This window comes from Ascidia mentula, chromosome 2 (genome assembly GCF_947561715.1).
Source record: "Ascidia mentula chromosome 2, kaAscMent1.1, whole genome shotgun sequence".
NCBI classification, from domain to species: domain Eukaryota; kingdom Metazoa; phylum Chordata; class Ascidiacea; order Phlebobranchia; family Ascidiidae; genus Ascidia; species Ascidia mentula.
In genome coordinates, this window is record NC_138567.1 from 4,675,807 (window position 1) to 4,701,487 (window position 25,681).

The window sequence follows — 25,681 nt, forward strand, 5'->3', positions numbered from 1 at the left end:
GGGTAACCCATTCACGCACAGAGTGTAAACAACATTGCACGCAGCTGACGGCGACCTATGACCACGCTGAGAATTCGCCAAAGAAATATAAGAGAAATATTCAGACGACTAGGTTTGAAACAAAATGAAGCGAAATGTAACCTAACGTTTTCTCCCTCAAGCTAAATTAAACCTTAGCCTTTTCCCTAAGCTCACAGAATTATCAAAGAACTGTCAAGGTAACCACATTTGTATAAACGAAACGTTTTCCTGCATTTTTAAGCCCCGAAAGCAATACGGTCTCTGCTATTGATCATCAAGTATTATTGTTCGGTATGCATGCGATGTTTTTCGCATAAACCATCTAAGAAACACTTAGAATGCACTCCCAGTTATGCCACAAGCATACCCGCATGATACATCACACATTGCTCAAACAACTGTGTTATCAACGTTGTGGTTTCGCAAACTGCTGATCAAATAAACCCCGAACAGCAAACCGTGGTGGTCGTCACCAAGCAACGGTAGGTAAGCGGTTTTCAGTTGTAGGCTCGCTGGTAGTAAACCGGACCTCTAGCAACAAATATCTACGATATCCAGGAATTTCTTCTTAAATCTATGGGAAGTTGACGTCAATCAGCGGCGCAGATAACGTAGCACCTTCAAAAACCTTGGTATGGCCCAGCCTTGGCGTACTTGGTGTGTTTGACCAAGTTATTGGTGATTGCTGCATATATATGTTATGTATTGTTATATACGTCTATATAATGTAAAGGTTGAAAGCAACATTAGTTCAACATGTTGTCTGAAAAAATTGTTTACCAAGAAACTGAGTGAAATCACACTACGGAAAATTAGCAAGTTTTCGATGATCCTTTGTCTATCTGTTGTTATATATATATAAATATATTTCTCCTATAATTCGGCATCGTCAGTATCACTTATTCAGATAGAATTACTGAAGGTTATTGTGAAATAGTACGAACCCACGGTTGAAACTGCAATCCACATCCAAATGTCAAAAGATGAACATGGATATTGAAACAAAACAAAGAATCTGAAAAAATGGTCGCTAACATATTACTCTGAACACTATACTGTTATATATACGACCACAACACGTGACACCAACAGTAAATCTCAACCGCATCAGCAACTAACCTTGGTTCATAATCAAAACTATCTTCACCTACAATCAGACAAAACCTCATTAGAAACTGCCTAAAACTCTACGATGGGTCATTTGATTTTGCCTCGTGGGGGGCACAAATCCCGGGAACTCCAATCTGCCACGTCATTACCTCAAAAAGCAGGCGCCGAGTGGCAAAACAAGAACAATTCGGAAGCTTACAATTGTCCTGTTGCTATGTTGCATTGTTGCAACGTTCACTTGCGTTCACGTGGTCTTTTTAGCATCTTACCGTGAACACGCACCGGTGCGAGTGAACTTACGCTTGGCGCAGGAATTCTCAATGCTCGTGAGATGCATGAAAAAGGGAGAGAGAGGGAGAGAGAGAGAGAGAAGTGATTTGTGCATTGGCGCAACTTTCCCACCAATCCCTTGCAAAGCTTCGGAACCAGAAAGTTACAGCTTTCCGGTATTCGGCCCGCAAACGTTTTTTAAGGCATTTGCACCGCCGGGAGTCCGAGTCGCCGAGGTTCGTAATGTATGTGCGCTGGGCACTGTGCGATGCAAGGTACGGCCAGTACCAAGGGCAATTGGTGACGGCTCAGTACTGACAATGCAGGGCACGTGATTGAAAACTTGGGCAACTAATGTATTGGGATACAAAATACAATGATTTTCACAGCATGACTAGATTAGTAATACTGTGGATTACCAACAGCATATAGTCCTGTCCATTGAAAAGTTGGACAGCACACGAAATACATAAAAACAGGCCCAACAATGCACAAATAAAATAAGTGTTCCACTTACTTAAACGATCTTCTCATATCTTCAAATCAATCTGTCCTTTAACAGATGTTGTAATCCTGGTGAGTTGTTTCGGTCTCTTAAAAATAAATTAAGTTAACTTGTAAAACAAGAGGTCATTAGAGATCCGGATTTCACGGGGCACATCAGCAAGCATCTTATTCTCTTGCAAGCTGCTAATCTCTTAAAGTTGCTGCAACTCAAAGACACATTGAAAATAAACTTGTAACAGGGCTTCACTTACTTACCTTCACATGAATTGAGATATCACTGGACAAATCCAGAAATGTTCTCTGGTGGAAGGAACCAAACTCACTGTGACGTAATAATAGCGATTTGGGGCGCTTGGGAAAGGAATTATGTGTGTGCCAGACAAAACCGTGCTTGTGTGAAGAACGAAAAACGATTTTGGAAACAAACTTTATGTCCACAGTGATTTTAGCGCTTAGACATGTTTTAAGGCGCGGGAGGAGGAGGAAGTGGTCCAATCGCCTCCTCCTGGACACCTGGGGTAGATTTATAAATTGTGATATGTATTTTCATGTTAAAATGTGTAATTTACGATATTGTTCACACTTCTGATGCTGACCAGCCTAAAAACGGAGAAGCGGATAATGATATGGTGGAAACTGAATTTCTAACAAATAAAAATTCTAACTTAAACGTGAATCGGTGTTTCGGGTACGATTATTTTGTAGTAGTTACATCCTAAATTGTGTTAGCAATACAGCGGGGAAAGTAAAATGCAATCCAGTCCAGCAAGACATTTGGCTACTTTGCGCGGTACAACTATGGTGCCCCACCAAGCGGAAGTGAATTTACAGATTCAACGAAACAGGTGGCGGCTTTTTCATTTAGTTTGGCAAATTTTTGGTACCACTGTAAAGGGTTATCAAACTTCTCTCGACTTCCACCAGGAGTAAACTCGAGTTTCATTTTCATGTTTAAATAACATCTGCCTTGAGGGCTTTGACACTGTACACAACTGCAGCTTGTACAGAAACAAGTAATATGGAGAAGCCAAATAAAACAAAAGTCTGCAATAAAAGTGCGCAACACACATTGAAACACTTCAAATTAAGGCCGGAGTAGAAAATAATACTTTTTAAAAAGTTTCTTGTTAAAAAAATTCCAACAAGAGCAAAGAAAAACCGACCGCAAGTTTACGGAAGTGCTGAGTACGAAGTTTCTTTGTAAGCAAAAGGGGAGTAGGCGACAAAAACAAAGGAATAAACAACACAAATTAAAACTTGCCCAATCCAACACGGATTGTCTGGTGTAGGTATATGGTCACTAGGGGGCGCAAAGCAGCCCGTATCGCACCAAAAGTTAGATGAAAAAGAATACAGTATGGGGTGACTGGTAGCATTGGTCAAGCGCCCGACCCATATACCAAGAAGAAAACCTGATCGGTATTGGTAGCCAGGATATCCGGGGTTCAAACCCCGGTGTGGTCAAAAAAAAGAATACAATATGAGTGACGTTGTCAATGTACGGAAGTGAACAAGATTATAGTATTGTGACCATGTGGGCAATCTCTGTAGTCTCAGGTTCACAGAAGCATGAATACAATATGAAAAGGATACTCTTGGTCAACAAAACAAGAATGGAGATTTCTTTATAGTTTTGATAGATAAATCATGCGGTGAAACTTAAATAAGGATCGTTGAAAACAGACAGCAGTAAAGGTTTGTAGGTAAAGCTGCTTCACAGTTAAAAAACATAACTGCCGATTTGTTTAAACCCCAAAGGTAAACTTCAAGTCTAAAACCTCAACAGTCAAACATTAGTCTCCTCAAGAGCGGGAAAAAAGCGGAAAACACAATAATTATCGCGGGGAAAAATAAAATACAAACAAGCAGAACACCTCCTGGCAAGCCTATTAGAGGAAGTCCCCAAGCAATCCCTGCACTACTGGCGGACAGTGGGCGTGAGACAGGGGCCGTGCTGGCAAAGTCAAGGGTCGCGGGTTCGAGTCCCGCTCACGCAGCGATGATCACACGATGTTGACTGTCTTCGAGCCGTTATTGAAAGTAACCGGGTTCTTGAAGTCGTTCGGTGGCTTGATGTCTTTCGGGAGCTTCTTTCGACGTCGTTTCATCTCGATTACGACCACCACCGATATGGTGATGATCACGACCAGGGCGCACGCCACCGCTATCACAATCACGTTGATCTGAGGTTTGGCCGATTCCTGGTTCCCTGCTATGGACGAAAATATGAAAAGTTAAACTTAGTCCCCGTTTTAAATTTTAAATTCAATTTTATGCCGTGTATTAGTTTCCAATGATCATATATAGTAGGAAGGCTATGATGCTATTGCGCCGCCTAACAGTCACAGAGAAACAAAATACCAGCAGCAAGGTTGAATAAAACAGCTCTTTGTAAACACATTGTTGATGGTTCACGAATCTTCTATGAGTGTTTTTTGGTTTGAAAAACTATCAAAATTTCAGGAGGGCAAAAAAGGGCTACGTCCACTGATCCCGGGAATCTTATTACGTTTCACAACTCCGTGCGTTCGTCACAGCTCAAGTTAAAACATAGAAAGCGCCTGGTACTATAATGATTTGATTTTAATGCAAGTTAAACCATGGTCGCCTTGTCAAAGATAGCAATCACCTTATGTAAACTTAGTGATTGCAGAAACACCGAGTCGCCAATCACAACATGAGCCGACAACATTATTAATAAGTGTTCCGAATTTTAAAACCTCAGGGTAATTAAAAATTTAATTTTGTTTTGGAAGGCAGCAAAACATGTCATGTTGGCGACACCGTACGATTTCGAAACGATAAAATCGAAATTAGCGACAACCGGGATTGTATTTTTACATGAAGTCATCACGAACATAACTCCCTGCATGTGCCAAACTGTTAAACATACGTCCACACAAAACAATATCTCTGCACAAATCGGATGTAATCAGTTTTTCCTCTTGGGTATTAAGTAATGATTCGCTCATTTTGTCAGATACGCTGTTGGTTCGATAACTTCACAAACCTCCTATGGTTCAATAAGGGTACAGAACATAAATCAAACTCATTGCACGGAGTTTAAGGAATGCACTGATCGCCACGCTAGGGTACTTTCTGTGCTTAGCGCAAGATAGAAACGATGGACTGTTCAGATAAATGATTGGAATCTAGATAAGATTTCCAGGTCGTAAAATTCCCAACAATATTGTTACAATTCTGGAAATTTGTGTAGTTTTTTTGGGGGGATTAGGCACCCTGATTAGCCGAAATCCAGTACGAACTAAAGTTATCTAAAGGGTATTTTCGTTGTGTTAATTACAATGTAGAGTTATTTTTGTCCAACTGCATAGTGGTTTCATTATAATAATTGTTTTCCGCAAGTCGGGACGCGAAACAAACAAAACTCCACGGCTTGTAGCTCGTCATATAGTTTTGTACTTTGGTTTGTGTATCGGGTTGGTTTCAGTTCACTGTGGCACAGAATTGACCCATTAAACTGTTTTTACTTGCAACAAACAAGCAGTGAGCAATCGTTTTGGCATTGTGCCGCTGTGTATCGCTAACGTAATTCCATCTGCTTTTACCTGACACAAACATACGAAGCTTGTTTGTGTCATTTTCCGTTAAGTGCAATTTGGCGCGAGGCAGCCGCGGGTGAGTAGACTTAATTACTACTTTCACCACAAATTGTTCTTGTGCGAAAGTTCCATTAGGTGTCATTTCTTTTGGGAAGCGTTCTATTATTACTGATGGGGTTTTCAACCAATGCAGGGAAGTAGCAAAAGCAACCCTGACAACTAATAGCGCCACATTTCAGGTATCAGTTATTGCTATCTTAAAAATGAGTTCTTCCCTTTCGAGGTATTATAAAACATTGTTGTTGGCATGTCAGCCATTTATCAAACGTCATTGGCCACCACATATCTTCACCATTGAAGCCAAGCACAACCTTCACCTAAATTTTAACTGAAGCAACATAGAATACTTCAATACACATGATGTTACGTAGTACTTCGCCATAACAAATCGTTTGCCACGAAATGTTAATTCTAACGCAGATAACAGTAATTGCTTTGTGGTAGACGCAGCTATTTGTTTTGGTGTGTAATGTGTAACAAATTACCGGTTGGTTTTGTCGGCTTCGGTTGCGTGGTTGTCTCCTTCGTGCTCGGTTCAGGTTCTGCAATACACACATCACTTTAACCAGAGTTCAAGGTCGTGATAAGGTGAAGGCGAGAATTACAAAGTCACAAGGAACCGCTCGAACCCGGAAAGGTTGAAGTGATTAACGGTGGCGAAACAGAGACGAGTGAGACAGGTGAAGAAAAACTCTACTTACCCTGACTCGGTGTGTTTGAGTTTATCGTTGTTTCACTGGATTCTGAAACAATATATGTAAAGCTTTTAGTTAGATTCGAGAACAGCAACGTGGATAGAGCTGATTTATGCGGAGAGTGGTTTTCTAAACCAGCGTTTTTCAAGGCGGGTTTCGTCGAACGATATAAGGTGGTTCTTTACACAATATGAAGGGTTCTATCTTAAACTATCTGATTTTAAGCAAAAACTGAGGAACATTTCCTTTATCTCTTGCAGGGTATACCTTGTCAACTTAAATAACCTTGCAGGGTTTCGGAAACTCTGGTCTAAAGAAACTACATGGACTTCGTTGCCGAAAAACAAGGAGGCTACAGTGTAATTACGGCCCATTTTTAAAGTTATTTTGCCATTACATGTAGACTTTTTTAACGGCTCCTACGAGCCAGGGATGATCAACGTAGAACCAACATGGATATAAATTGTAGTGGGGTTGGCAAAAAAAACGCAAAAGCGATTTTCTGTTCAGACGAAAAGTCACGAAAACCCTGTTCCGGTATTACTGCCACAATGCTGTGTTAAAACAGCAATCTAGATGTCTGTACATTTATAAATAGTATCTACCAGCCACCAGTTCGTGAGAGGAGCACCACACCTCGAGGAGGTGAATTGGATTCATGCGGGACGGTCTACGACAGGTTAGACCAATTGCACCGCAATGCACGAAGATTGCTATTTGCGAATAATCCTTTGCTTGGAGCTATTTGCCAAAATGCGTAATTAGAACTTTACCACCAAAGCAAAACCACACGATTACACATGGCTTTGGGCCAGATCATTTTATTCGAGGTGTTAGGTTTAACTGAACGGAATGGTGCGTGTGTGTTCCCGCAAAATCCCCGCAAACACAAAAGTTTTTGGCCAGAATAGTTACCCATACCTAAAAACATCTCCACCAATCTTGTCAAAGGATAAGAATACCGCAGGAGATATAGCTGTTTACATATGAATCCAGCGGAATTCTACCTTAGGCTGGCCGTGCGTCCTAGCTAACAGGTTAGTCTTAAAAAACGGCCAAAGAGGGTCTTGTCAAATTTGGTTTTCATGTTTGTGTTGTTATCTAAAAACACTCAAACGCAACTTAGCTAGCAGACCAGTTGAAACCAGTTTTTCCAGAAGCCAAAGCAGGCAGGGATGCCAAAGGCGGGCAATTAAAACAGCACTGCATAGTAATCAAACGACAGGCCTTCCGACGCGAGCTGGTCACGTTTATGGAGTTATTCGCGAATTAGAGAGACGCGGAGACGCACAATTGAATAGTCTCCTGCACGAAGGTTATTTACGCTTACAACGAATTGGCCTCCAGCCCAGCGCCACTGTAAACATCTTGTTTCTTTCGCTTTACGACGTCTTAAGAGACTTTGCTGCGAAGTTCAAAACCGGACATCTGTAAGTCCATTGATGCTACGGAGTTTATGTTTAAAAAACGAGTTTTTGTCATAAGTTGTTGGTGGATTTCTGCTGGACTGCTACGGCTTGTGCTTTTCCCAGAACGAGCTGTTGAAGGAGGATTAACATGTTGTGTCCATTCTTGACAGGAATGTCTTGCACTTTTCTATAGACTTTATTTTGCTATAATGTCCTTGCGTTTCCCCGTTTATGTTTACACGAGTTATTTTCAGCTGACCTCACAATCCTTGATTCTTTTAAAGATATACATATATAATATATATATGTGTAGCTGCGTGTGGCGAGATTTAAAATATCCGTAATTTATCAAATTTTCAGTTTAAATGCCCAAAATGGTGTCAGTTTTGATTGTCCAAACAAGCATAGTATTCACTTCTACAAAACGGCCATTTTAATTTGCAACAAGGCATTGACAGGTATGTCAAAACACCGTCTTATAAATGTTTATGCAATGTTGTTAACACCATGGTATCTGGCTTGCTTTACGTGTAATCGACTACAATCGGTCAGAGCGACGTAAGCTGGCTTAACAAACAAGAATCTCGTGCCCCTCCCTTAAGTCAAGAGCTTAAGCACTACAGGCTTGGCTTGTGATTTTGCTGGACCAAGTCTCTACATCACGAGACTTAGCATCATTGGATTTATTGTTTGTTCGATTGTAAAAGTGCATGGAAAACTTGAATCAACTGTTTAAATTTTAGGTACGTAAGTTTAGTGCGAAAGGCTTTTATCATAAAACTAAATTATTGTAAAAGTAAAAAAGCCTAAAAATGTTGCAAAAAACACAATATTGTGGATGTAGAACGTCACGTGACTAACCACACACAGATTTTTGCACAGCAGCGAACTAAGCCTGGCAAAATTCCTAGTTGTCTATTTATAAATATTAAGAACAAGAACAATGTAAGCCACCTGATGGGCGGAACATCTTATGGGCGGGGAAATGATCGAAACACGTGTAATTATACGTTTAGACGATGTTTGATACACAAACAAAAAACTGGACACCAACCTTGGTTGCTGGGCGTCGTCGTTGTGGTTTTTGTTGTGGCCGTTGCTCTTTCCGTAGAAGTAGTAGATGCGGCTATCGCTAAAATAAAGTGGTTGTTTTTACATGTGTATTGAACTGCCTTGTAACTTTTGTATAAACGTCTTCACAAATGTGTGTTCACATGAATTCGTAACAAAATGGAATCTCACAACAGCCTCTTGCTGTTAATTTGACGTTTCAACAGTTGCATGCTACATATGCCGTTTAAACTAATCCGCAATCTACTTACATGTTGGAGTGCTTGTTGGTGTCGTTTCGGGAGCAGAAACTGGTTGCACATTTTCCAGAACTAAATCAAAATTTTAGGATGAGAATAGAAATCACTTTAAAAGGTTGTTTATTAAATGCACCGAGAAGAAATTTTGATAACACTCAACCAACCAACTCAAAAAATCGCACAGTTAATGCCCTAATTACTAGTCTTATAATTTTTTTCCAAACGTGCAGCCAAATCTCTCGAATACAATAGCGGACCAATCTCAAATGAAAACGAGTAACCGTTCTTACCTTTGTAGGGCATAGTAAAGCCGGCCCTTGCCTTTTCTTCGTCTGTTTGGAATTGAATATAAATGAACATAACGTCATCTAGTGGTATAGTGAAGGGTTCATTGACGGTCTGCGAGCCGTTAAAGCTCGCTACCAGTCTTGGATTTGTATCGTGAAAGCTCTGGAAGGTGTGAAAGGTGAGATTGTCTTGTGTTCCGTGAAGCTCGAAGTAGACAAACGAGAATCGAACGGAGTGTGTGGTGGCTCCTATCAACTGTGCTGGAGGGAAAATCTTCCACGCGCACGTGAGATTGTGGTAGTAGCGACCAGGCCAACGTGGGGAGTAAATGGTTCCGTGCGTGGTGTCGCGGTAGATTTCGTTACACGAACCAGCTTTGGCTGCAAAGTAACATGTGAGCGATTGTACATAGGAATAACCCTTGTCCGAAACATCTTGTTTACGTCTCAAAGACATAGCTTTTGCAGCGAAATGTTTTCTTTTGCAGCGAAACGAAGTAGTTTGGGGTTTAAGTATTTTAGTTGCTCATTTAAAAGATTTCAATTTATTGAGGCAAAATGTACTGTGACTTTACATATGTATACATATGTAGTATTTAAACAAGTCATACCCTTAAGTCACAATGTTGCAAAACTTACTGTCGTACACAGCGATAGCCTCCTGGCCACCACACGCATGCACAGGATCGCCAACACAATGATTCTGAAGACAGTTTCCAGCAGGTAATCGGTTGGCGTCGTTCAGTACAGAGTCCGCTTCTTCAATGGTGCCAGTGTCCATGAGATTGAACAACGAACCCGGTGCAGGCCAAGTGGCACACTGGCAAGAATGACCACCAACTAGCCCGGCGTAGTCATGTTTTCTCGCCCGGCAGAAGTTAAGACAGCGAGCTATCTTCATCTTAGGGTCGTTGAGTAATTGGTCGCTGCCTCCGTTCATCAAAGGCACGGTTGTGGAAACGCCTCCCGGTGCCGGTTTTTGGATAGTTGATCGAAAACAACCGATGTAGGCAGGTGCTGTAAACCAACATCATATACAGTTCATGTTTGTGTAACCACATATCAGTTGACAAAACCTATTCCGGTCTTAGTAACTGAATGTAAGCAACGTTTGAATTAACGACTCTTAGAGGTCATCAACAAACAACTGGTTGTGAGCACATTTACTGTGTTGATGACCCTAAGAGTCTTTGATTCAAAGTGTCAACCATACACACATGTAACGCTGACTTACTGCTGCAAGTGGGAATATCACACAAGCGAGACTCCAGTTCACCTCCTGATGTCCTTACAAAACACCACGGAAAAACGCTGTCGTTTGTGTTTCTGCAACAAAAGTATTTGTTTAATACAGGTGTTAATAACCTAAACGTAATGTCTTTTGTATGAGACCTTATAGGTCAAAACAGTGGCCATCTGTCTAGAGCTTACAGAAAAAAAGGATGTTTAGTCTAGATATTTGTAAAATTCTTAGCATGCAAACTTTAATGTAAAAGTTAAATGTAAAATCTTAAAAGAACAAAGGCCCTAAACTACAGGAATGACGTAATAATACTTTTATGCCGACAATTATAGAAATGAAACGTCACAATCTTTTATTGTTATTAGAGCTTAGTCGTTCCTAATTAAGCTTCGCAAATATTGTAATTAATTCTACAAAAAAGGAAGCATAACAAATGAAGTCTGAGCGAAACATGACGCAATCCGGATGTAAGTGGCGTTGCACTGGATTTAATTGTACGCCAGTCGTAGGTTTAATTATTGCTAAATTCTTGTCAAAAAAATTATAACGGGGAAAAACGTGCTGCCGACATTGAAATCTGGTGAAATATATGGAAAACCTATAAATTTGCGTGTTTAGGACTTTTCTGCGGGTGAATCGACAGGAAAAGACTACTACACAGGGTCACAAAAATTTTTCCAAACTTGATCCACATGTAAGTATGTGTAAAACAGAAATTTGTGCGAATTATAATGGTTAGGCATGAACAGGGCCACCACCTGTAATTTTTGTTTATAAATTTGATACTACACGAAATCGTAGCGTTAATATTCGCACAGATTTCTATGTTACATAGGCTTATACGTGGATCGAGTTTGGAAAAAAACGTTGTGACCCGGTGTAAAAGTATCTTCCGAATTAAGAAAAGGAATAATATTATCGAAGAAAAAATATTTGCATGACTTTAAAGCAATTTAATTAGAGCCCAACTAAGTAAAGTACAAAAATACAAATATAAGCGGTGTCGACCCAATACCAATTGAAATGAAATTAGGGATTTACAAGTTTTGTACCTGCAGAAGTTTTCCGGCAAAAGCTGGAATTCTGGAAATCCAGCATCAGCCCATCTCACACACGTGGTTACGTTGTCAGAACGAGTTGTTGGTGATTCAATCTGAGATTGGTTTCCGACGTAATCGTTTCCGTTCGGTGTGTAGCATTCCGTGACTGAAAAATTAAATGGAAAAGTTAGATGAGTGCAAGTGAATTTTGCGAACCGACCACACGACACAAATGCATGAAGGATGGGAAGAGATATGCCACACACTTTGATGCTTTATCCCGCCGTTTTTATTGCCACATGATATACGTGATGGACACAAAAATATGGCAACTCAATGCGTTGCAATTTGCGTGAAATCGGTTTAATGGAACGTTCGATAATGACGTCAAAGATTGCAGATAGGCAAAAAATGCATTACGGGGTGAATATTTTCATTCTCACAGTAAATTGATGCAAAAAATGACCGCAAAAAGGGGTTTGCAAACTTTTGTGTTTGTGTAATTACTTTGTGAAATTGGCTAAATCAGAAATAGACAAAAATGATTAAACAGTGTCTTGTATGTAACAATGAAAAGCTTCTTTTTACAACATGTAGTTATTATTCTGGATATTTTGGCTTAATCTCTCCGTTTTAATAATCCGAAAAAATGCCTTGGGCAGAGAATTCCTCAGCCTCGGTAGCTACAAAAACAAGTTTGTGTGCGTCCAAGACCCGGACCAAGCCGAGTCCGTAAATCCAAACTTCGCTCATCCGACGTTTGGTAAACATTCCGGATGATTGCGACAGCGCGAAGCGACAAGATTCCTCCACAAAGCCGCCATTCAAACGCCAACAACTATCAACAACTAAATAGAACAAGACTGGGACCAGAGGCGGCAAATGAAGCCTTGTTTTGGCGCCGACGGATTAACGGAGGAGAGGAGGTTTTCCTTTGCTTAGTTTAGCCCTTCAGGCCAAGCTATTTCGCATTTCATTGCATCGAAGCGTGCTGTACTGTAAGTGGCGATAATCAGAAAGGCTTGCTGTGGGCTGTGTGGCCAATCCGCCCGCAGTATTCGAATTATACGAGGAGCTTATAGTAGCCACTATATGTTCTTGTTTCAGCAATAAGTGAATAAGCCTTTTGGCACGTTGAGAGCATTCCTTTGATGCGCGGTAACGCCTTGCTACGCTTCTTATCGAGAGCTTAATGTACCCAGGTCGCTTTAGAATATCAATCATGCAGTAAATTCCCTACAAACTCCAATACATGCTGGTGCACACAGAAGTAATACATATAATACATATCAGGTACTAAGTCATATCAGGTACATATAAAACATAAAGGGAAACCGTCCCAAGTCTTTTGAAGTGAATCGATAACACGTTATTGTTAAGAGAAATAATAATTGGAAATATTAAATTTACCTCCAATCAATTGATTATAAAAGACTACGAAACACTTGTTTTCCAAAAACATAGGTTTAATAGAGCATGATGCTACCCAATGACATAAACGCCCTTTAGTGCAACAATTGCGTTACAAACACTCACAAAACAACTACAAAAATACATCTACATGCAAAAATTACAAAGCGAAAAACAACTGTGAATTCTGCAAATTCCCATTAACTTGCCGAAAACACACAGGAGCATGAGTGAAATCTGGCACATCTTTAATGATTTTACAGATTTTTACAAACGATAGCGAGGTTCCATGAAGTTGTAAGCCAATTAGCGAAGGACTTTGTCCCTTTGGGCGTATCCCACAAGCACATCGTAACCCCCAGAAAGGCGCGCGTCGACGATATTGCCACCATTTTACCGAAAGAAACGAGCAGACGAGGAATCAAATGTAGTGTGGTAGATTTACGTTTGGTACAAAACAAAGAATGTATCTTACCAAAGGAAGTTTTTTATCTGCAAGAAATCCTATCTATACATTGAAGGAACACAAACAATTATCGATATATTTGTTCTTTCCACGGCGACGACAAACGAAATTGTTTTTACATAAAACGATGCGCACATTAAAGCATTGTATCGTGATGAGTTCGGTGATTTCGGCGAAAAACGCCAAGGAAGCGATTGTTGTGCAAGCAAAGGGTCCAGTGCGGCGATATACTGATCGAACGATACTGCTTACATCGATTCTACAAAGTTATGGAAGTTTGTATATTCGTTTCTCCGTCACAGTGAATTTTAAGATATAACGCAGTCAAGATGAAATAAAACAGACAAATCTGTGAGGTCAAAAAAACTCGACAAAAAGCAAAAGTACTTTAACCCTATCAGGCGAAAAACACGTGAAAAATTAAACGGGTTTTAAATATTTTTACCGCGATCAAAATATCGCAATCAAACGTCTGTTTTAATTTTGCACACAACAAACATCAAAGGAAAATTATGCAATACACTTGCTAATTTATCCAGTGACTTGTTAATTTGTCCAACACATTGTCACAGGGAACTTGTGTTCCGCGAAATCGCAGCTTGTTGACAATTAAAAAGCAGGCACGGAAAAAAACTCAAATGCCTCAAACCAGTAAATAAACTCTTTAAGTGTAAAAGTTCATCGACAAACCAATCAAAACAAACCTTCCCTCCTTAGCTAGCTCCCAATCGTAGGAAAGGGTGCAATTTGATCGTCCATATACACTGTTAAAAAATTTTACAGTAAATACTACTGTCAGTAAAAAGACGAACCCGTCCCGTAAATTTTACGGCAAAATGTATGTATATGTTACAATGTTTTTTGGGGTAATTTACCAAATCATACTGTCAAAACTTGCCTACATTTTACTATCTATACCTCCGTAAAATTTCAAGTTATAGTACCAACTTTACTGTGGATTCATAAGTATATTTTGGTGTTTCAACATCACAACCACCAATGCCACAGCGAACGAAATACATACCAACAACCCGTGCCACAGCGAACGAAATACATACCAACAACCCGTGCCACAGCGAACGAAATACATACCAACCACCGGTGCCACAGCGAACGAAATACATACCAACAACCCGTGCCACAGCGAACGAAATACATACCAACAACCCGTGCCACAGCGAACGAAATACATACCAACAACCCGTGCCACAGCGAACGAAATACATACCAACCACCGGTGCCACAGCGAACGAAATACATACAAACAACCCGTGCCACAGCGAACGAAATACATACCAACAACCCGTGCCACAGCGAACGAAATACATACCAACAACCCGTGCCACAGCGAACGAAATACATACCAACCACCGGTGCCACAGCGAACGAAATACATACCAACAACCCGTGCCACAGCGAACGAAATACATACCAACAACCCGTGCCACAGCGAACGAAACACATTTCAACAACGGGTGCCACAGCGAACGAAATAATCACATAATTTTACAGATAATTATGCTTCAGTGTCATTTCCCAGAAGCTTTGCAAGCTTTAAAATCTTGGAATTAACTCCTGAAAACCTCCTTTTTTTGGTGGATTTTGCACCAGGTGCATTAATCTTGAAGATAAATCTACATGATCAACAAAATTTGTCACAAACTTCAGACTAAATGATTTTAAGTATCATACCTTTGTAAGAACTCCATAGTGAGTTCACCATACTTGGGATAACTTATATTAAACACATAGTATGTTGCAAAAAGGCAGACCAAGGCCACAAAAAAGTTTTCTGTCGAGCATACAATATTTTTTTCGGCTGCAACACATATCTTTTTGCTGGAGGACGGAGAGCTACCTGTAAAATCAAATCTCATAACAAAAGAAAGTAAACTTGGAATTGGCTTGCATACCAAATATGATCAAAAATGGTGTGGGTGGAATTTCTCCCAAAATGTCGTCCATCATAAATTCATCCTAGATACAAAATTGCATTATATACATGTAAGCAATAAAGTAAGTTTGTACTTCACATGTTACATAAAACTAAATTTGTCCAGGTACAATTCAATTTGAACTTGACATGGTCAATTATTTTATCTGAACCATAAACAAGTTTCAAATGTTTTAATTATAAATACCATGAAGCATTTAATTAATGCATGTTGTTCCTCGTTGAAATAGGCTGTCAGCAATGCCAAAACTTCTATTATTTTAGGACTTTTTTCCTCTAATTGAACACATTGATCTTTAATGTGTTTGTACACTGCTTTTATTGGAAGTTTTGAAGAAAACTTCAGTGCCCTACAAAAGATGCACTGAATAGACTGGTTAAAGGATAAAAATGTCTGCTGGAAATTACTTGTATATTTGCTGACTTCGTTTCCTCACATCTGTCGGAAGTCGTTTAAAGGTGTCAGGAGTCTGCATTAGCTGATCATAATGTTGCAAAAGATATTGGGGTTTGCTTAAAAATGGCCAATCCTCCATAACTGTTTTAATTGTGTTACCATCGTTTATACTCTTCCTTTGTTGACCAAAAGTACTTTTCATTAACCTGCCAACTTGTTCAATATCTTTGTCAACTTTTTTAAATTCATTTAAAAGCCATGTTTTGGCGGTTGTATCGGATACATCTACATCGGGCTTCCAATTTACCACTCCATATGGCTGCAAACGCTTCCCACTTTGTGGTACTGTCCTGTTTCCAGTACATTGAAGCTTTTTAAACTTTCTACTTTCATTTTCAAACCTATAGTAGAGCTGATTCGTTAGGGTGTTGTGGCCACTCCCAATAGGGATGCCATCAATCAGATCCCTAAAAGAATCTGGATATTTCTCAACTATCGCAATCGCGATTCTTTCGAGGTTTCTCCTGCCTGGAGTCTTGGTTATCTGAATAAAAAACCTTTCATTTTGCTTCAATTATACAGTAACAACTTATAATTAAACTAATATAAATCCAAACTCGACATTACAACAAAAGCTAAACTGAGTTAAAACTGTTGGTAGTTTTTTGCACATATCTACTATTATAACTAAATATAACCTTCATAACATCTTCAACTGTTGCATGGACAATCTCTTTGCTTAAATAAATTGGGGGTCTCTTTCCACTTTCCAAAATGTCCATGAGTTTCGGAGAGCATTTATTCCATGGAATTTTGAAACTATGCATCCACTGTGATGTGTTTAAATCATCATTTGAACTTTGTGAGGAGCAGGGCTCCGTCGAAGAACCAGATATAGAATCTATAACAATAAAATTATTACCAGCAAATCTATATGCACCAACTTCTAACTTACCAACCTGTATCAAATTTAGCAGCTTTCAAAAGTTTGCGGGCCTGGACTAAATTAAAAATTCCAAGTAAATCACTCGTTTCTACATGTTCCAAGTCTTTCAATGTCAACACTCCAAGACTCTCCAAAAATGAGGAGCAGTTTTGTAAGTGTGTGTCATTACGTGACAATTCGGGTAAAATTCTCAGTAAGTTAGCATTCATTTTGTCACCTATAAAAAGTACGAAATTTTTTTGGATGCTATTGCAAAACAATTTCACTTAAAGTACAGATTGTTTCAGCGCAAACATTTTAGCACCATTAACATTATAAATAAAGAATGGAGCATGTGAAGGCAGTGTGTGTACAGACACACAACATATTTCAGAGAGCTGGGGTGAAATAGTATAAACACCATAGTGAGGATAACAACATGCCAGGTGTTTGCGGACAATGCAATGTAAACTGCCTTCATGAATGAATAAACCAATCAAAAGACCCAATTGCAGGTCAAGGTTGACTTTAGAAATTATTACATACATATTGATTTGGAACAGTGTGCAATTAAATTTCGCCGATTTCACGAATACACACTTTAGAGCATCAACTCCAAAATTCTTTACAGCATCAATTATTTCCTGTGGATATGATACATTTCCACACACAATTTCAACCTCAGGACCAAAATAACCACATTCAAGCAAGCATGATTGAAGCAACTGGTGGCTGTGTGATAATGAGTAACAAACATTTTTAAAGTTTTTAGAGTGTTGTATTATTCGTTTGAAATATGAATGCTTGCTTTCAAACCTCAAAGTTGAATAATACACCAATGGGCCAAACTGCAATATAGCCCATGAATAATGAAGCATATAATGATGCTTCGGACGAAGTGGTATGTTTGGAAATAGAGTAGTTCTGTTTTCCAAATACTGTGAAACCAAGAAATTTAAATAGCAAACAGAATCTTCATTGTGTGAAGTACTGGAGATAAACTCAACAATGCTTCTCAAACAGAGCAACAGTTTCCAAACATCATCTTCTGTGTTCTGAATTTTATCTAAAATAAATAGTGGAAAAAGCCTCAAAGTACACCAATTTTGTGATGCATTTCCTGAGAGCCTTTTGGATGTTGGGTTTAATTTAGGCGGTTTGGAAAGGGCATCTGAAGGTGTGTACGAAAATTCTTCAATCCTACCATTGACAATTTCCCACGTAAACCACCTGTTTTTTACCAAGTAAGAAATGTACAACATCATATCAAATGCAACCACACCTTCAAATATGTCGTGGGCAGTACAAGGTGGCAATCCAGGGTTACACACATGAAAAAATTGCAACTCATTAAAAATACTTCCTTTCACGGAACCATCATGGAATAAGTGAGAGTTATAGTCAAGCTTTGTCAGCATGTTTTTCTTCATTGTACAGTTTTCCTTAAATTCGGATCTAGTTAAACTACAGTAGCGACAGAAGCGACAGAAGTTGGAAGATGTGCTAAAATTTGTTGTGAAACCCCCTAACCAATGACTTCCAAGATTATCACCACAAATCATCAAGACACTTCCACGAACAGTAAAACCAACACCAATATCAATGCCTTCATTCTCTAACAATTTTAGATCATCTATCAGTGGACGAAACAAACTGTCTTTGTTACTTTCAGTTGCATCTTTGTCTTTGCACAGTTGGACTAGCTGAAATGAATCAACCTTTGATCTGTTCCAGGGATAGAAATTTGCAAGCGTGTAATAAACTGCTAAAATTTTGTGCTTTTTCTTTGCAGAGCCAAGCGGATTTACAATTTCAAATGCATCTTGATACAGTATGATTTTTATACAGTGTTTTTCTTGTTGAAACAAATGATTAGATTTAAATACCAAACCATCTGCAAAGTCAGTTATACCAGTTGTGTGATTGATAGGGTTTAAAAACTGATGCTTAACCAGTGAATCTTTAAACATGGATTTAATAGTTTGTAGAATTGGGATGTAGTGAAAAGTGCTGCCTGACTGTCCAAGAATAATTTGTATTGGAGAAACATAGTTGAATTGTTTTTTAAAGTACTCTTCCCTGCTGTATGATGAATGAAGAACAGTTTCAAAACTATTCACTATTACATCTTTGGTTTTTAAATCACTTAGAATCTTAGATATAATATCCAGCTCTATTCCTTGATTGATAAGTATGGATTCAAGAGAAGCGTGAATTTCAGATGAATGCTGGAATAGAAGTTTACTTAAATGATCAACTATTCCCTGAACAGTGCTTACTGGTACCAAATACTTGTACTGGAGCAAAAAATAAAAAAGTACACATTCTTTAGTTATGTCAGCATCCACAATTTGTGAACTTTCTGCGTCTGTATGAACAGGTTCGGTAGAAAACGATTCCTGACAATGACTTGTTTCAACAACACGGGTCTTGGAATTTTTTGCACTGTACGCATGACAGCGAAATAGGTGAGAAGAAAATGAATTTACAACACAAAAAATCTTTTCACAGCCATCCATAGGGCAAATCACATCATATCCCTGACGAATGTGTTGTTTTGCATGCTTAACTACATCTTCCCCAGTAAGAAGTACTTTTTGGCAAAATTCCAAGCTACATGTAAAGTTTGAAACCATGACCATTCCTTTTTTAACCAGCAAAAATTCTAAGAAACTTAACAGTAGCTGTAATCTGTTACAAAACATATATTTATAAATTACATTACGAAGTACAATTAGTGCTACTCACCAACAACTTCCAACCATCGGAAAACAAAACCAGAAGACCACGCCAAGTCTTTCCCGCCGAAGCTTACATTGACCCCTCACCTATAATTACGTCATACGGCACATAGAAACATTTGACGGATGAGTCAAAGTGCTAGGATAACTAAAAACGCACCGTGCTAACAGTACTGACTACATTAGCAGTATTGTCTCCATTAAAAAAGAGAAATATCCAATTATTTTCAACAATATCGCCATAAAAGCAAAAAAGTTTGACCAGGTGTAATTATTTTCTTGTTCGGATCGGACAGTTTGAATCTGACCGGAAGTATTTTAAACAGTAAAAAAATGAATCTGTCTGCCAAAACAACAATGAATTGGATGAAATATACTTTAGCAGACTGCTATAAACAATACGAGAATCTCCCGTAAAATATAATATAATTCACTGGTTATATGCTGTAAAATGTTTTACAAATATGTTTCGTAAAATTTTACGGCGTCGAAAGCGGTAAAATTTACGAAAATTTTTAACAGTGTAAGGTGTAACCTCGTTGTTTTGTATATGTATAACCAAACTACAGCATTTCGCTTCATATATATATATATATTATTTGAATTAAAATAGATCGAGAGTTTTACATATGTTCTCGAATAATCGACGGTGCTGGGGTTCTTCTGTGCGTCTATTTGATCGTATCGACTCTTATCTGTCTCGAAATCGCATTCCTGTGCGCAAGAACGTCGCGTACACCTAAAAGACGTTGACGTTTTGCCGACGTGCTTTTCTCTTTTTATAATATTTTCTACAGACTGTTGATGCCACATAGACGTAAAGTAAACAAAGCAAGTAACCAGTAATTGATCTCCAACCGAGGTACCACATACAACGAAAGTTATTTTGAGGTGACCAAAGTGACCGACAACATTTTCATTTCAACGTTGTAATTTATAAAAGTAAGCCGACCTCGCATACCAAAAATTATTTTATAATTCCTTTATCTTTTGCTGTAACACAACAGATAACAGACAAAATATGTAAAAAATGCAACTAACAACTTCGTAAAACTTTTGATTGGATTAAGTTTGAGTATGACCACCGAAAACCCACTTGATCATATCAAAAATATCTTTTCGTGTGATCCACTTTTCAAAATACACGTTCCTGTTGTTCTATCATAAAAGAGTAATTATTCAATATTATTGTGCCATGAATCTTGATGTAGTAGGTTGATTTGGGCCTGAAAAACTCCTACATTAGAGGAGTACAGATAAGACAAATTACCATGTCGATGACTCACGGACAATTCCGTGAAGATCAAACGACATATCAAGATACCGTTACTACCGAAACTTAAAATAATATAAATGACCTATAGACAGGAGCGCAGACCAATATGGTGAAAGATGGAAATTACATTATTGGTGGCATTGAAATCACCAGTATAGTTTTTAGTGAAATAGGGTTGGCATTTCGAAAATTCAAGCACTGCAATGCGTCTCAGTTTTTCACTTCACAGACAACTGTAAACAAAACTTTAAATCTATTACGCATGGGTTTTTATTCCAGTGTCTTCCGAATCTGTTGTTCGCGGAATCCTGCAAGATTATTTCAGTGACCAGGAACCCCAAAACACCAGAAACGCGTCAAGTAAACAAATGGTTTCTCGCTTAAATCATTGTTACGTTTTTGTTTAGGCCTTTGTTCTCATGCGCCTGCAGTCCAGAGCCTTAAACAGGAAGTTTAGCAGCTTTTCGCCTAAAATTAGATAGCTCGCGGAATTCGTCATACTTGTAGGGTATCCTGAGGTTCCGCTCTTTGGGGATCGCTAAGTTTGACCCAAACACTTTCTGGTTCATTAGAAAGGCATAACTGGCCAAAGTGACGACAAAACTTTATCTTCCGAACACCAAACGCAATAAATGGACCCAGCACGCAAACCGTATCATGTCAGTTTTCATTACGTTAGCCCAGTTTAGCAGAACAGGCCGGATGTCACGTTCGGTATTATGCGTTTGTGTATGATGCTGCTAATTGCGCGTCTGCATTGAAAAGATATTTTTATGTTTCTGAGCGTCACGCGATCTGGTCGTGATCAATAACTTATTTCCTTAAAGGGAAACCGGAATGATTACTTCCATCAGTGACGTCGTAAGTTAAAAAAATGGGAAATTTGGTTAGCAGAGCGATATGGCCGTTATTACAAACAGGCGCAAACCACAACCCTAAGCTTCGACCTTTTGTATTTTACAACTGAGCAGGAGACCAAAAAACATTTTCCTCTCCTTTAATTGACGTGCGAGCTATCTGAATAAATAACCGTCAGTATAATCATACGATCATCCCACATAACACGGGCATATTGACCAGACACGAAAACACTAACAATGCAAATGTTTCCTTCAATGCTTTCTACCTCTTATGGCTTCAAATATGGAAGATTCTATTACAACAGGTCACAAGGTTTTCGCCAGACTTGATCCACATATAAAACTTTGTAACATAGAAATCTGTGCGAATATTAACGCTATAACAACTCAACGTAACATTTCGCTTTAAACATGCAACAGGGGTGTTCACACGTAACCATTAACATTCGCATAGGTCTATATTTTGCACAGACTGTGGATCAAGTTTGGTAAATATTTGTGCTCCTGTTCAGTTGGATTTTCCTTCAAATATGCCAGTACATCAACTGTACATCTTCAACATGCACATTGTCCATGGAAAACACGGCTCTTTTGGTTTGCTTGAATTAAACTGTAATAAATTAGATGCATTCGTCGCAATATCAATTACACGGCGTCAAGATTTCGATGGGTAATTGATTACGGCCGATCAAACGTACAGAAGAATGGAATTTAAACTAAAGCCAGCCAACAGGTTAGTCGTTATCTGCATTTCAAAGCATACACCTCGGGGCTATTCAGCGGTTCGCCTATAAATTAATTAGTAGTATTATGACGGTGATCGTTTCAGCGCAAGCACAAAGTTGCTTGGTTGTATGCGTCTGAAACAACTCTACTTTTTCGCCTTTTGAATGCGTGTGAACAACAAAGGTACTTTCTATGATTATTTTACAAGCGGACAATTCGTCGAATTTTTAGTCCGAGTAGTCTTTGGTCAAAAAATCAATTCGAAATACTGTTAATTGTAGTTATTTTTGTTGCAAAATTTTTTTTAATTATGATACCATGCAGTCGCGCTAAATCACCTGCAAGCTAATGTTGTTCCACAACGAAAAAACAAACATCACAATCTTAAATTACTCAAAAGTTGCACATGTGCTATGGGTTACAGTGTTCAACGTTCAAGTTGAAACGATGAGAAATGTGGTGACAACAGCTAAATAATTAATGCTCATTTTATACGCCTACCGTCGACTGCTGCTCCTCTGGCATCCGGTGCGAAAAGTAAAATTATCAGAACGAAGAGAGAGAAGGTTCGGGTTGTCTCCATGATCAGGAAGCTGTCGGAGTCGATGCAGTTCAGGTATATATTAATTCACAAGTTCTAGGCCCTGATTAACCTGGAAAAACATGCAAAAACCTGGTGAAGACCTTCAATCAAGTGAATAATAGCTGGTTACACGACGCGGTTTGCTTAACACTCTGTGGCTCTTGCGAGGTGCCGCATGCCGCACACTTCTAATTTACTCTGGTCCCCATATGCCAAGTGCAGCGGGCGTCCGAAAACGCGATTGTCACCCGGCCACGTTGCCAAAAACTTTTCTGGCTCACTTACGAGTGACATACGGTGAAATTCAACAGGTTTCTTGCATTAGAAAGTTGCAACAACTGACATAATTTGAGTTGCTTCATCATGTTACTTGTACATCATACATAATAGGAAATATGCCAACGTGTAAAAAACTCTTCTAAGCTATTTTACTCCCTTTACGTGTAGACGAGACAGGAAGTCACAGTGTACCAACTTGAAATTAAAGTAACACACAATCCACAGCTGTTGGTGCAAAAGAACTGACGATGAGCTTTCAAAAAAGGCTACTATAAACACCCTCAGAGGGTGATAGCCTCTGCAAACCACCAACAGTCACAACACACTTTCTCTCATAAAAGCAAGCTGATATGGCCCTGGGCAGGGTTGGCTCAAAACAGCGCGACATCGTTCTGACTCAACACCGGGCTTCTGAAGCGTGCGCCTCGGCCGGGGAAACCTTTTATAAGAGCGCAGTTGCAACGCAAAAAAGGGTGACGACTTCGGCGCACGCAAGGCCTGAACCCACGCAGCGTTGCGTTTTCGTTATGTGACTTCCGATATTGATACAAAACCAACTATTCCTGCAGATATGAGTCTAGACTTTATAACGTATTGGAGGGTCAGGGGATTTTCTTTGCGGTCGGCACTGGTTGGATGATTTGGATTTAGGCCGCTGGCCAGATATTTGTTTTTGACACGCGGTATTACGTCAGGTGACGTATGGTAAATATTAATTAGCCGTCCAAATTCTTTTACATCTTAAAACGCCTGAATAAGGTCTAAACTTTGAAATTGAAAATTTTGGGGGACTTTTGGGAAAGTGAACAATTTTTTTATTGTTTTTTGAAAGAAATTCTACCAATGCGCAACTGTGCATGACCTTTTGAACCCACAAGTGATATACATCACCATGTTGAATCATTTTTTCAAAAATGTAAAGTTGCGCCATATTATGCAACACGCCAGTAATGCCTGGGGTTTCTAGTGTTTAGTATCATAATATGCTCTCCATCTTCTCGTTGAAAGCGAGTTTCATAATCTTGAAAATATCCGTACCAATGAAAAATCATGCTGCGACAATATTTTACCTAGTTTAGGAAACTCACAGGCACTCTAAATACTAGAGTTATAATCCAACATAAATCTCAACAATACGTACACACATCTAACCCTTGTGCAAACAACAATAGAAGAATCATCGTTACGGGTTGACTTACCAAGAAAGTTAAAATGCCAAACTTGTTCCGCGCTCCTGTTTGGCAGCATAACAACAAGGTACAAAACAAACGATATCATCAACCCAATTTCACATTGTAGATAACGCTCATCAGTTTTAACTAAGGCCGGTCGTAATAAAAAAAACCTAGGCCCAATTAGAAAAATACACTTCCATTCAAATGACACATAATTATGAAAAGCACCCAAACAACCACCGTCTTACCCAACAATGGCATCATCAACTTATCTTATGACGTCAGACTTTGAAAATCCAGGTGAAAATTGATCTATACTAAAACCGTTGTGGTTAATTAAATAATTCAATAAATTTCGTCTGTGACATACAGTACCTGTGTTTAGAAAAACTAATTTCCCATTTTAAACACCAATACACATGTTTCGTATCGTTGTATAAACGTGAATATCCGGTGAGACGAAATACCCCAAAACAGAACGTAATATCAACCGTGTTTATCCCCCAAATTCGACCTTGGACGAGCGGAATACCAAACGATCACCTACAGTCCGAAGTTCACGACCAAATTCCGGGGAAGAGATCACAGGGAAGACACTTTAGCAAAACTTTGTTTCAGTGACAAAAAAATATGTTTTATGTGGCACATGCAATCATTATAAAAAAATTTGTTTTGTTTGGCAATGAAATTTTTTATGCCGTTTGGGAATTAATAACAAAAGTTTTACAGGATAAATTATGATATGTACGATACAAAATGGAGGATGCTATTGGGAAAGAAAAACAACCAGCTAAAATTTGTCAGTCTTTTAAATGGCCACAATAAAGCTGCGCTGGCACATGGACGATCTATGTCTAATATCAAACCACAATTGTTTACTTTCGGTTTTCCTTTACATCTTTAGCTGATACAAAAAATCAAATTAGAAACTTTTACATTAAAAAAAGTTGCGAAACTTTTAACATCAAAATAATGCCGTCGAAATGACCTGGTCGGTTTCCCAAACATCTTAGGACTTTAGAATTTATACATCAACGGAGCACGAACTTTGCAACTTTCAACTGTTGAACTATAAAGATAAATTGTTATCTTCAAAAGCAAAATCATGCGGGGGATTTGTGCAAGGTATAAGCGAGGTCTGGGGTTTTTAATGTTTGGTGTCACAATATTTCACAGTGCTCGCAGGATCTGTTATGTAAAATCCGTGCAAATATTCAACAAACTGCGAACTGAAGGAAAACCTCGTAACAACTCGCAGTTTCATGTTTTACGTGAAAAACAAATTCAAAACTGCATGCTTGCTATAGAAGTTCAATGGACTTTTTTAGAATAAGAACCTAACAAAAATTTTCGTGTCGTCTTCTCTAACGACGA

General features: G+C 38.9%; 1 protein-coding gene across 1 annotated transcript; it reads right to left on the reverse strand.

Moving 5' to 3' along the window:
- Positions 1-2,932: 2,932 nt before the first annotated feature.
- On the reverse strand, positions 2,933-22,871 carry LOC145889398 (kremen protein 2-like). Its single transcript, XM_082980350.1, has 10 exons — positions 22,772-22,871; positions 11,528-11,681; positions 10,467-10,558; positions 9,872-10,249; positions 9,236-9,613; positions 8,958-9,017; positions 8,690-8,767; positions 6,233-6,274; positions 6,017-6,073; positions 2,933-4,120 (listed from the first exon to the last, which is right to left on the reverse strand). The coding sequence occupies exons 1-10, from the start codon at positions 22,851-22,853 to the stop codon at positions 3,912-3,914; spliced, it is 1,530 nt and encodes a 509-aa protein (XP_082836476.1). The 5' UTR covers positions 22,854-22,871; the 3' UTR covers positions 2,933-3,911.
- Between the last annotated feature and the right edge of the window lie 2,810 nt (positions 22,872-25,681).